Source organism: Panthera pardus, unplaced genomic scaffold (genome assembly GCF_024362965.1).
Source record: "Panthera pardus isolate Hobbes unplaced genomic scaffold, ASM2436296v1 HiC_scaffold_7, whole genome shotgun sequence".
Taxonomy (NCBI): Eukaryota; Metazoa; Chordata; class Mammalia; order Carnivora; family Felidae; genus Panthera; species Panthera pardus.
Window position 1 is genome coordinate 40,193,888 of NW_026527002.1, and position 13,935 is coordinate 40,207,822.

General features: G+C 39.0%; 1 protein-coding gene across 4 annotated transcripts in view; it reads left to right on the forward strand.

Moving 5' to 3' along the window:
- The window catches only part of TMEM67 (transmembrane protein 67), a 69,870-nt gene extending 65,038 nt beyond the window's left edge, over nt 1–4,832 (forward strand). For 3 of the 4 annotated variants that reach the window (XM_019453463.2, XM_019453461.2, XM_019453462.2), the window contains one exon: nt 662–1,937. In XM_019453463.2, coding sequence (XP_019309008.2) covers nt 662–742 — 81 coding nt within the window. In that variant the 3' untranslated portion in view covers nt 743–1,937. Of the gene's footprint in view, nt 1–661; nt 1,938–4,347 lie in introns of those variants that run through there. The other variant, XR_002081115.2, reaches the window with a different exon arrangement.
- The last annotated feature ends 9,103 nt before the right edge of the window (nt 4,833–13,935 follow it).

The window sequence follows — 13,935 nt, forward strand, 5'->3', positions numbered from 1 at the left end:
GTTCCATTCATCCTCAGCACCAGATGTTAACATAACAAAAAGGCAAGCTAGGGTGATCTAGCTCAGGACTCAGCCCCAGAACAGCCCCCTTATGGTAACTCTCATGCATTTTCCACCTGTGTGAATAAAAAAACAACTGCTTTGGAGCCTGAAATGAAGATTTTAAGAAATGACAAATTTGTTCTGGAAATGTTATTAATGTCACTCAAATATTCCCCCATTATATCCAAGGAAGTATATGAGTTAGTAATACATAATTTCTTAGTCTTTGACAGAGATCTAAAATTACAAATTCTGTCCCTAACAGTTCTGTTGATGTTTCTGTAGCTTTTAGAGCTAGAGGTAAGATGTCTTGCAACATATTTGACAGTGAATTTCTATGAACATGAGAAAATTTGTATTATTAATTCATTAAAACATAGTCTAAATAGAAATATACACTTCTTTGGTATTATGAAAGATGATAAAGAGTCTTGAAATAATTTTGTATATCACCATGGCTCAGATGCCCAATACATGAAAATAAATAGTTGAGAAAATTAGCTAGTTTAATTTAGATATTTTAATTGGTTATACATATTTCATTTTCTTTCTGTATATTGTTTTCATTCTTTCTGTATATAAAATTTCATTAATAAAAATTGTTTTAATATTTATCCAGATTTTTAGATTTATACGTAATACAGTAGGACAGAAGAATTTGGCATCCAAAACATTAGTGGATCAAAGATTTCTGATTTAATTTTGTGAATAACTTCAAAGACAACATAGCTGTGGCAAAAACAGTCATGATCATCAGGTTAGTTTGCCAAAGTTTTTAAAACTTTTAATACAAATTATTCTATTTTTCTTTGTTTTCTAATCTAAAGAAAGATTTATTTTTATAATTTGTGGATACATAACTTCTTTGTGAATATGTAGTGTGATATAATGAAGAATGTTGTTTTCCCATTTGTGGTGGTATTTAATTCACCAGTTCATAAAGTAGATAAACTGACAGCAGGGCAAAGGAAATCTACGTGTTGCTGTCAGCATAACACTTTGCAATGGTAATGAAAGCAGTCCCCATCATTTGTCTCTGTAGATAATTTTATAAACTGGGATTTGCCTACATTTTCTCACATTGACAAAATTACTTAGTTCCAAGTTCAAGGCTAGTTTTCAGTTTAGCAGTTTCTGGTTTTTACTTAACGTTATGGTAAATAAATGTTGAAAACTATTTTCAAGTACTTAGAAATTTGAAATTGTATATTGCTGACTCAATTGGTCTGATTTTAATTTCTCACCCTGTTTGGCAATGGACTAATTCACTCTTGGATTAATAGGCATCTCATGAGATGGTATATATTCATTCCTTTGTATACCTGTATTGTTAGGTCAGGAGATCTTTCCCGTAAAGCGTGTATATATCTTAACTATCATTTACATTTAAAACAAAGCTATAATGTGTGACATTTTCCCCAATATAGTTTTTCATATATTTTAAAAATTACATTTTAAGAGCACTCCCAAGTTTTGCTCTTCCATTATATTTAAAGATTATAAATAATGAACTGTAAATTTATCATGCTATATTGACAAGATGATTTATTGAAAGCAAACTTAGGCTTCATAAATCAGTACACTTGTATTTTTTTTAAATAAGGAAAAAAAATTAGGATCCAAAATATACTTAATGTAGATTCTGAACCATGTAGTAATAATTTCCCATGACATGAGTTTTTTTCTTTAAAATACTCTTCAATAATCCTTTTCATTGTATACTGTATACTTGAAAGTCATCTTATGTTTCAAGTATAATGATCATTAACCCACAAACCATCATTTCTTACTGCCTTCTATGTTGATGCTGTGTAAATACATAAATACAATGTTATGTAAATATTGTTTCTATTTTTTAATTGAAAATATGGAATAAAACATTTGTTGTCTCTGTTTCCTGTTTGATTAATGTGTATTTCATGAAATAACATTTAGGAATATACAATACTATTGCGACAGGGGTCCCCAGCCTTTGCCAAAGTTGAATCTTTTACATTTCTTTGAGTTTTAAGAATGACTGAGGAGAAAGAAGTAGGGCTAAGAAGTATTTGAAGTATTTCAAGTATTTGAAACTAGTTTTTGAAGGGTCAAAGTACAGGAATGCCTTTATAAAACCTGTAAAGAGAAACAAATGTAATAGCCTGGATTTTTAAAACCACTTGCTCAGAAGCATATGAAAGAAATTTAACTCTCATTGCACACATGAGAAGTTAATATTTATGTGAATGTTTGAAAATGGGAATTTCAGACAATAGGTGAGTCGGCTCACCTAATAAATTAAAACAGAGAAAAAACATTTTAAAACATCATTTTTCTATACTAGTTTTATACAGTGTTGCTTTTTACTTTTGTTAGATACATAAAAATGTGTTCAGATCTTCATATGCTGTTGATTCCTTTGTCTACATTGCCACAATTTAAATTTTATGATCAGGTGCCTAATTTTCCATTAGCTCTATAATCTTATGTCGGTTTCTGTGGCACCAATTTACGGTACTTGTCATGTTACATCCCCAGTTTTACTGATTACCTAGAAACATTTGATAAGTCTCCTCATCATTTCATACTGAAGCAAACTCTAGGTTTACCTGGAGGTTCTTTACAAGCTGCTGTGTGCTTAGTATCCTACTTAGAAAATGCATGGGTCCCTGACAGTTCTGCAGACCAGTCTCTGTTATGAGATGTTTATATTTGCTCATTTCTCTGGCACTGCTGTCCTAACAAACCCTTTTGGGAAGGCTTTACTGGTTACTAGATTGAGAGGCATTCAGAATGACCACTAACTCAGTGCTTGCAGGTACGAAATATGTATCCTTTTTTGTTGCCTATAAATATTGACAAATAAAAGCTGAGGGGAAATAAATAGAAGTCAAGGAACAGTATGACTTAATGGAGAATGCTCCAGATTTAGTAACAGAAGCCCCGGATTCAAATGAGAATTTGAGTGCCTCTGTCACTTACTGGCTTTGGGACCTTAAACCAGGTCATTTGACATCATTGAGCTTTAGTCTGCCTCTCTACAATGGAAATAATACCCTTTGTTTTCCACTTGTTGTGAGGATTCATTCCTTATCTTAATGATAAACACAACAGGAAACTATGTACACTAGAATTTTTATAATTTTTAGTTTAAAACACCTGCCTCCAAATATATTTTCTATCTTGCTAATAAATTATTTCCATAATATTAAAACCCAGATTACTGATCTCAGGAACTGACCAGGAACTGACCCCAGCCTCACCAGGAAGAGGCCCTCCCTAGTAGAGCCATCAGTGAAAGGCAAGAAGGAAGTGTCATCACACCATGTTTAGACACGGTTCATGGTACAGATTAGAAAAGAGGGAAGAGGGGCACCTGGATGGCTCAGTCGGGTGAGCATCCAACTCTTGGTTTCAGCTCAGGTCATGATCTCACGGTCATGGGATCGAGCCTCGCATCAAGCTCTGCACTGAGCATGGAGCCTGCATGGGATTCTCTCTGCCTCTTCCCTGCACATTCTCTCTTTCTCTTTTCTCTCTCTCTCTCAAAATAAATAAATAAGCATAAGAAAGAAAGAAAGAAAGAAAGAAAGAAAGAAAGAAAGAAAGAAAGAAAGAAAGAAAGAAAGAAAAGAAAAAAAGAGAAAGAAAGGAAAAAGGGAAGAGAGTGGAATATTTGGAAGCAGGAATTTAATTTATTCATTTATTCATTCAAATAGTATTTCTACTCTTCCCACTCCACAGCCTCTCAGGAGGGTCTTAGAACTGGTAGAGGAAATAGGTGTGTTAACCAATAATTGCAGGGAACTGAAAAGTGCTACAGCCACCAGGGTGTGATGGGAAAGCTCTTAACTGTGCATCTGCTGTCATTAGAATTTTACCTGAGAAAAGTGGTATTTAATCTAAAATTTAAAGATTAACAAGACAAGGGCAATCAAAGCAAGAAACAGTGTGTACTCTGAGATGAAGAAACATAGCATTTGGGCACTACAGGTAGTTGGAATACAGAATATGTGTATTCTTTATATTTTTAAATTTTTCTGTATGTTATGATGTTTTGACATCTTAAATTTTTTTTCTGGCTATTTTTTCTGGGATTTGAATTTCAGCAAAGGGCATAGCAAGTTGCCTGCTTTGACATATAGACTAACCAATCCAGATCCATACCCCTATCTGGCTCATACATGCCCAGGAAGCAATATCCTGCCTTAATCATCTCAGGACCAAGTACCAGGCAACTAAAGAGCACCCCACAGCTTAGAGCCCACAGTAATTATTTCAGCTAGCCAATCCTGTTTACCCTGGCCTGCCTTGCCTTTCCTGCAGAAATACAGAGACGGATAAAGGCTGGGGCCTAGGCTCTCCCCTTGCTCTAGTTCTGCCTCCTGACCAGCACTGGTGCTTCCCCATGTGGCTCCGTGTGACGTGGGTGCCTGCACGGTATGGCACGCTCTTGTTTGTAAGACCGTGAGTATAAGAACTTCTGTTTTCCTGAGCCTCTCCTGTGTCTCTTCTTGTGGCCCCACCTGACCATCACGTAAAAGAACACAGAACAGTACATTTGGGGGTTTTAGAAGGAGATGAGGTTGGAAGGGAAAATAGGAGCTGTATCATGAAAGATTTTTACATCACGCCACAGTGTATAAAAAGTTCAACCAAGCTAAGCTTACCGGCTGAATATTTTACCCCAAAGAGTGAATGAATGGACAGAGGGTGCATGAAAGGATCGTCTTCCACAGTCAAATTGCCCTGGAGTACTTGGTGGTCCATGGGCTAGGAGACTGGTGCTTCTGCTGTCTGTTGCCTGGCATATCATGTTTCATTTAAAAAAAAAAAAAAAAAAAAAAAAGCATTGCTTATAAGACCAGCAGCAAAGGGTAGTGGTTGACAACAGAATCTGGAGCCAAACTCACCGTACTCAACTTCTGGCTCTTTCTAGCTGAATGATTCGGAGCAAGTTACTTACCTCCCTGTGACTAAATTTCCTGCTCCGTAAGAGGGAATAATAGTACCTACCTCATAGAGTTTCAGGGAAGATTGAATGAGTTACTGAGTATACAGTGCTTAGGAGACTGCCTGGCACGTAGCTAATACTATGCCAGTGTTACCATGTAGTAGTAGAGGTGGCAGTAGTAAGTCCTATTCATATTTAATTCTGAAAGAAAGACCCGGGTTAGTCTCTCTGGGGCCGGCCTTAGGACACTGTGACATTGTGGAGAGTGCTAGAAGTAGTGGTGGACAAACTGCCCAACACAGAGCAGTCTGTGGGCTTTAAAAATAACTTCGCATTTATTATCATGATTGTTACCAAAAAAAAAAAAAAAAAAAAAAAAAAAGACATGGCTGTGGATCTTCCCAGGATAAACAAATGACCACTGGAATGAAATATAGAAACAGACCCACACACCCACAGTCACTTGATCTATGGCATGCATTGCAGTGAGGACAGGGTGTTTTTTCAATGGTCTATTGAATATCACAACAGAAAAAAAAAAAACTAGAATCCTTACCCCTATGTCACACCTACACAAAAATCAATTTCAGGTAGATTGTAGATCTAAATGTGAAAGGTTAAATGCTAAAGCCTCTAGATGGTAACACAGGACAATATATTCATAACTTTGCTGTAGGCCAAGATTTCTTTAGACCCAGAAAAGATTAACCTTAAAGGAAAACATTGGTAAGTTGGACTTTACAACTTACATTAAATTTGCACTTACATATATTTCCATTAAATGCAAATGTAAATTTGCAATTTACATTGAAATTAGGAACTCTGTTCATCAAAAGGTACAATTGTAAGAATGAAAAGGCAAGCCTCCATGTGAAAAAAATTTCGAAACATATTATCTGACAAGGCACTTCCATCCAGAATAAAGAACTCATCAACTCAGTAAGGAAAAGACTAACAAACCCAAAAGGAAAATGGGCAAAAGACTGCAGTATGCATCTCTCAAAAGAGGATTTCTGAAGGATCATAAGCACAGATGAAAAATGTTCAGTTAGGTGGATGGTTATCTCAGTTGGGTAGAGTGGCACTAACAGCACTGATGTTGCGGCTTTGATCCCCGAACAGGCTAAGAGGGGCATTAGTTCTTGTATTTAATAAAAATTAATATTTTTTCAAAGGGCTCAACCTTAGTCATCCTGAGAATGCAAGATGAAATCAGTGAGATATCATGGCAGAATCACAAAAATGTCTAAAATTACAAAAATTAAAACACCAAGTGTTCCTAACGATATGGAGCAAATGAACTTTCATGCTATGTGTCTGATAGAAAGTAGAGGGGATCAGTCTTAATCTGTAACTTTCCACTGGATTTCTTTGTATTTTAAACCATGAGTCTTTACTCAGTGTTTGAAGCCACGGCTGGCAGCAGATGGCAGTAGAGCGCACACTAAACCCTTCCCCGGTTTTCAAAGAGCGTGCAGGCTGGGGGCTGCCGAGCCCAGAGAAAGTCGTGCTTCTCCCCTCTCTTCGCTACCTCTGCACCCCTCCTCGTTTCCACTGTCCCATCCGGGGACTGCGCGTGCTCAGATGATAACGTGTACTACTCTATATGTAGTGCTGAGGTTTTCAGCTCAGGTTTGGGAACTGAATGCTAAAAATAGAAACACACTTTCATCGATCTCCTAGATAGAGGGTCATGAAACAGGTCATGCCTAAGGGGGAAACAAAAAACGAATTACCTAATGATTATGGAATCTCTCTCCCCTCATTTTAATGAAATACACATTTTCATTTAAATCCGTTAAAAAAAATCAAACCATTATCCAGAGTATGTAATTCCTCCTTTACAAATCTCCCCAAATGGAGACTCGTTGGGACATTTTCCTGCCTTTCTCTTATTTATAAGAGGCGCCTGGCTCCTGTGAGGGGTCACTGGCTGGCTCAGTTGGTGAAGCACAAGAACTCTTGATGTGGAGCATGTGACTCTTGATCCTGGGGTTGTGAGTTCAAGCCCCATGTTGGGTGTGGAAACTACTTATAATATATATAGAGAGAGAGAGCGAGAGAGAGAGAGAGAGAGCGAGAGAGAGAGAGAAAGACAGACAATATTTATATTTAAATATATATTTACATATACTGACATGTATACTTTACATATATTTAAATACATGCATATGCATATATTAATATTTATATTTAAATATATAGAGACTCCTGTGATTACACTGGGCCCACCCAATAATGCCCAACTCAAAATCCTTAATCATATCTGCAAAGACCCTCTTACCATGTAAGGTAATATATTTACGAGTTCTGGGAATGAGGATGTAGACATCTTTGGGGGCCATTATTCTGCCTGTCACAAGCACTAAAAAGAAAATCTACAAGGTACAAGAACACAAAACGTGGATAGGACATTTCAGCCAAGACATGAAAGATTAGCATAAGTCAGCCAGGATGATGAGGTAGGAATGATGGTGAAGATGTCCAGATAGAAGGAAAGATATGTGCAAAGGCCCTGTGGCAGGAGCAACCTCATTTACAGAGGTCCTGGATCAGCCATTTGACAGAACTGACCAACAGTAAAGAAAGGATTGTTTAGAGTAAAAAATACAAAGCAAGAAAAAAGCTTGCTTCCATCTAATTCCTGGCTTTGGCCTTCCTCATTGCAGCAACCAGAGTAAGATTGCATTTTGTTTTAGTTTTAGCTAGCTAAATGTGGTTCCATGCAATGAACATTTCTCATTTTCTGGAGTCTCTCTCAAAGCCATCGTGTCATACTGTTTCAAAGGACTGTTATATAGTAGGGGGAGGAGACACCAAGCTCAGAACCCAAAGCCAAAGCCCTCATCCCATTTGGGAAAGGTCTGTTCCTTGCTGGGAGTTGGCCATTATTCTGATCATGCTTTCACATTGGTCATTTTCTTTTGCAGCCACTCTTGCTGTGAGTTGCTGAGGGACAGAACTGATGCAGCAGGAAAAAAAACAGCTGTTTAGTCTACCAGAGCATTAAAAAAATAGTTTAAAAACAAATCATAGAGCTCTTTTTCCCCTTGTGTCATTTTTGAACTTTCTTCTCAAGTCTGCTCTGACAGAAATAATTGTAGCCTAGTGTTTGCATGGCACTTTGATTCCCAATGTTTTAATAAATATTTGGGTGTCATTCCATGTATCCTCTTCAGCTGCCTCTGTCATAGGAGCCCAGCTGCCAGGGAGACTCATGAAATGGACATTTTCAATGTTACTTTGTACGTTACTAGGTCATTTTCCCTCTGACCCTCAGGAGGTAAAGGGTTATGAGATTTTATGCTGCAGAGTATCTATCTTAGACCCTAACCCAAACAGAATCCCAAACCAATTTCTCCAATTCTGTCTGCTCTCCTTAAGTACTATACATCTGTGGGAAGAGCCCTCATTTAGCCACATTTTTGGGTTTTTTGTATGCTGAGATAAAGAGGCAGAGCAGAATTGTAGCTCCGAGCAAAAGCTTTGAATTCTGAGGCATCTATATCTGAATCCTCCATTTTCTTTGTGTGTGACTGTAAGCCCAAGCTTCAACCTCTATGAGCCTCTTCTTCATCTGTAAAACTGGATAACACCTCTCTCAAGAGAGCCATTGTAAGGATTGAAGGAGATAATCCTGGTTAGTTACCTGGGAGAGGTTAAGCGCACAATGAGTGTAGCACACCATTGTGATTGAATTATTATTGTGACAACCACAAAACGAATTAATGTGGCATGTTTTGCTTATTTGAATGCTTCTGTAGTACACCCAAGGCAAGTGTAGATACGCAAATCCAGAGGAGGAGAACTGACCCGACAACAGTGTTCCAGAAAAAAAGAGTAATGCTTTCAACAGGCCAACAAGCACAATACGGAACAACATTGGGATGAGGTTGTTAATACAATTTATGGCCACATTAGTTGAGTACCCACAATCCCAAAATAAAGGAAGAAACGGTCCTCTAATGTGCTGCCCACATCTAACGCACGGTATTGTGTCTAGTTCTCGATGTACCTGGTTCTCAGGGGCCCGATGAATTGGGCTGTTTGGAGGGTGATGATGCTGAAGGATCTAGAGCTGTCCCAGGAAGAAAAATAGAAGGAACTGGGGAGAAGTTTAACCAGGACCACGATAGCTCTCTTCAACTATTTGTCTCATGGAAGATGGAGTTAACATCCATATGACTTCTAAGTACAAATTAGGATCAATAAATGGAAGCTAAAAAACAATAGATTTCAGCTTAAGAGAGGGAAGAACATTATGATAATTTAGAGCTGCCTAAATAATAGTGGCTACTTGTCATTCAGATCTTTCTATAGATGACTCATGGCAATAAGTCTGGGGTATGGAGTGGAGTTACCTGCCTTGGGGGAAGGGATACACCACACGGACTCCATGGTCCTTTCCCAGTCGGCCAGTTGGGCGTGCACATAAAACCTTCCCAGGCAAAAATCATAACACCAAAGAAGGGTGTCTGTTTGCCTCCAGATGGTAAGCCTCAAGAACTGAAATACTGAAAACACCTAAAGCAAATTGCCTTGCACACAGCACAAACTCAAGTATCCCAGACTAACTGGACCATACCTGGCTTTTAGTTATATAGTTCTACCATTTGGGCAAATATCATTTATTCCATGACGTACGTGTTTATGTCCATAAAGTGACAAACCTTGTTATTAGGTTTGTCCTGAGGGGTCCTGTAAATAAGAAGTGGTTTAGGAAAGAATCTGAAGCGGATGGAGAACAAGTGAAATCTTTGTGACTTGTTTCTTCTTCCTCATGAAAGAAATGAGTTCAAAGTTGAGATACATATTTAATAGGCATATGTTTATTAGAAATAGGCAGAAAGTATACTAGACAGGAATACCTGTTGCCTTCCAGTCTAGTATACTTCAGTCCTATCTCTGTCAGTACGGAGACTTTGACTAAACCAGTTATGCTTTCTGGACTTCGTCCCATCATGCGCAGTCCCAAAGATCTCTAAGCCATCTTCTCTCTCTAATTCCAGGATCCACAGTTGATAACTCTCTACATGGGAAATGCTAGATGAAGACAATGTTCATATTGAGTCCACTTGTCCTCAGACAAGTCATTTCACCTAAAATATGGTTTTTCATATTTTTAAATGATAGATAATCTTGAAAGGGCAGGTGGGCAAGATTTATAAGAAGTACAGCAGTTTGGGGTGCCTGAGTACCTCAGTCAGTTAAGTGTCCGACTTCTGCTCAGATCACGATCTCATGGCTCGTGAGTTTGAGCCCTGCATCAGGCTCTGTGCTGACAGCTCAGAGCCTGAAGCCTGCTTCAGATTCTGTGTGTGTCTCTCTCTCTGCTCCCCCTCACACTCTGTCTCTTTCAAAAATAAACATTTTTAAAAAATTTTAAAAGTACAGCAGTTTAAACTAAATCTATGTGAGAAAAATGTTACTGACCTTGACATTTGAACACGACCTGTGATATAGAGTATGCCATCATAAGACTATGAATTGCTATCCTAAAATAAATCAGCTTGCAGAAGAATATCACTAGCTGCCTATAGAATATCCATTCTCCACCTCTTTTCTTCAGAACGCTGGCTTCATTTGGAATGGAATGTGTTCAACTTCCACTGTGTAGGTGGCCATGTTTCATGGTAGTCAGCGAGAGACAAGCAGAAGTGCACTAGATGGGGCTTCTGAAAAGACTGCTGAGTTCCTCATAAAAACTTAGCTGGCACGTACTTTTTGTCCTTCCCCTCTTCCTGCTGGAAATGTGGTCATGACACCTGGAGGTGCAAAAGTCATCTTGAGCTCAGGCCTGAGGATGCAGAGCGGGAAACTATGGAAGACTAGGTCCTTGATGACTATCTTGAGCAGGTGTATCAGCCCAGGGCTGCTTCTACTTCTTGCTACTGGGAACAAGAAACCCCTATTTGTAGACAGGTATCTATTACATGCAGCCTAATGCAATCCTGACTAATAAAATACTCCTAAACAAAAACTTCCCAGTCAGCCCAAATTAATTACACCAAAGGGTGAATTCCACTTGGTACCCTCCAGAATGTCCTAAGAGGTATATGTAACCATCTACAATTCAATATCCAATGACACAGTAGAGACACCTACTCTTGTATCTTTCTTATAAATATGCTATTTAGTGCCAGAATTATCATCAATACCCTCAACAGTAGCAACAATAATAGGTGGGGAGCATCAGCCATGTTCCTTAAGGAACTTTTGATTAATTGACTGACTTCCAGCAGCATTGCTTAATTCAGACACATTTTGCAAGAGAAAAGAAAGCATTAACTCGAACTTTCTTGGATAACCCCATTAAACATTATACTTACGCCATAAAACTTCATTTAAGTACTAAGAAGGCAAAGAAAATCTTAAGTGTTTAATTAATTGTTACAACTAACATATTCCATGTTAAATTTATTATACTCGTTTTTACAACTATTCGCTTTATAGCATATTGGAGTCTTTTATGAAACTGAGTATATTACATTTATGCTTGTTTTGTAGAACTCAAGAATAATTTTACAGTTTTAAGTGGTTATATGAATGTATACCTATCTTTCCTTTTATGACATGTGGTTGGTTGTATTTATGGTTTCTGCAATGCTGAGTTCTTGGTCAGGATGCTATTCTGTTATAATCCTTTTCCTAGGGTAACAATAGGTTCTATTCTGTAGCAGTCCACTTAATGATGTGGTTTCCAGGAATGCCTGCACTCCACTGAAGAATAGACAATAGACATGTTTTTTCTTTTTCCTACCAGGATTTGTCTCTTATGTCCCTGCTGGAGAAAACAAGCTCTCTTCTTGGAACTCTGTCACTCAAGTCTGCCGTCAAAACCGCTAAGATCCCATTTATCTGTTCGCTCTCCATCTATATCGTTCACTGACTGTCTCAGTTCACTTCTAAGTACTCAGGCTTGCACTAACACCACAGCCTCTGCTCACTAGGCTATTCCTCAGTCTCCCTTTGAGCAGGCCGGTCACGTCCCTCCAGTGCAGCCCGGGCCACCCTCTCCCTATGACTATACAGAAGCTAGCTGGTCGGCTCCTCTGAACTTCTTCAAGTTTCCATAAGAAATGCAATCACCCCAAACATTCTCTGATTCTTTTTAACTTTCTGAAGACACAGCCCCCAACATCTCCTCTCTCATTTTATCTGTTTCCTTCTCTCTTTCTTCTCTCCCCCTTCTTCCCAGATTCACCCAGGAGCTCCTTGTGGTGTGAGAAGCCAAACTCCAGCCTCTGTAGACCCACCTTTTATCTCAGGCAGGAACGGTGTTTCTTAATGAAGCAAGCTCTCCCGGGGGGGGGGGGGGGATTCTTGTACCAGTTGCTAACAGAATATTCCCCCCCCATCTTGTTAACACACTTATAATCACCACACCCAAAAAGCATTTGCTTGCATATCTTCATGAATAACCAGAGAAAGTCCTGGCCCAAAGAATCATTTCATGACCTTGTACTTTAAACTTTGTTTTTACATGTGATAATGTAGTAAGAGCACAAAGGTTTGGACCTTTCTTCAACTTGTGGTGGTCATGGAAGCTAACAGTAAATCAGGATAAAAACAGATCCTTGAAACCCAAGCCACATCTGGTATATTTGCTTCTGTCACAGTCACATATTAAGTGATCCTAGTTTTACACACTCCAAATGGGGGAGCATCCACACCATCTGATACTGAAATTCAATCATTTAAATGAAAAAAACCCAATGACAAGAGGAGATGGCCCATACGGTTGGATCAGGCATTTGTTTGGGCCCCCTTCAAGTGAAAGGATGTTGAGAAGGACCCAGGAGAGACAAAGGTCCTTGGGGCTGAAGGAATGGCCAGATTAAGGAATCTCTGTGAGTTCAAGATGTGAATGAGCTCAGCTGACTAAGCAAGGGGTTAAAATAGAAATCAAACTTTGAAAATTTTGCCAACAATTGGAGTGATTTCTACTACAATGAAGGTTGCTACTCTATTTATTTATTTATTTATTTTTAATGTTTTATTTATTTTTGAGAGAGAGAGTATGAGCAGGGGAGGGGCAAAGAGAGGGGGGGACAGAGGATCCGAAGCAAGCTCTGTACTGATGTGGGGCTCAAGCTCACGAACCGCAAGATCATGACCTGAGCCAAGGTTGGTCGCTCAACCAACTGAGCCACCCAGGTGCCCCACTACTCTCTTTTAAAGAAAAAAATTGGGTGCTGGGGTGGTTCAGTTGACTGACTGACTGTCCGACTTTTGATTTCGTCTCAGGTCATGATCCCAGGGTCATGGGATTAAGCCCTGTGTTTGGGCTCTGTGCTGAGCATGGAGCCTGCTTAAGATTCTCTCTCCCTCTGCCCCTCTCCTCTGCTCATGCGCACTCTCTCTCTCCCTCAGATAAAAATAAGAAGAAAGAAAGAAAAAAATTGAGCCAACTGAGGCTAAATTTTACTAATGTAACAAGAATGTGTTCTCTGTCAAGAATTACACATTCAAATGAAAGCCATTCACCAGTGTTCCAACCTTCTCAGAATACCCTGTCCTATAATACACAGAGAGAATGATTAGCTTCCAGCCCAACCCGTATATTATGATAAGTCCTGCCTCTTTCCAGTATTTTTTAAGCTTCCCAGTAGGGGGTGCACAAGTGTGTGCATGTGCTTGTGTATGTTTGCACACGAGCATGTATGTGCATGTGCTCACGTGCATGTGTTATGTGTCACAGCTGAGGACCAGAGTGTGTAGGAGGTAGGTTGGCTTATGATCTTCAAGTCGCCTCTCACTCGGAATGCTTCTGCCAAATTCCTGTTTCTCCTCTTCCCTCCTGCAGCCATAGTTCTTGCTCCTACCATTTTGCCCCTATAAGGACCCCTTAATTCCCCCCACAGAACTATTAACACTGGACAAGCGTATGTTGTAAGCTTTTGCTGAAGGTCTGGAATAACAGGGGATGGGCTACAGCATCACACAGATAGAAAACAACT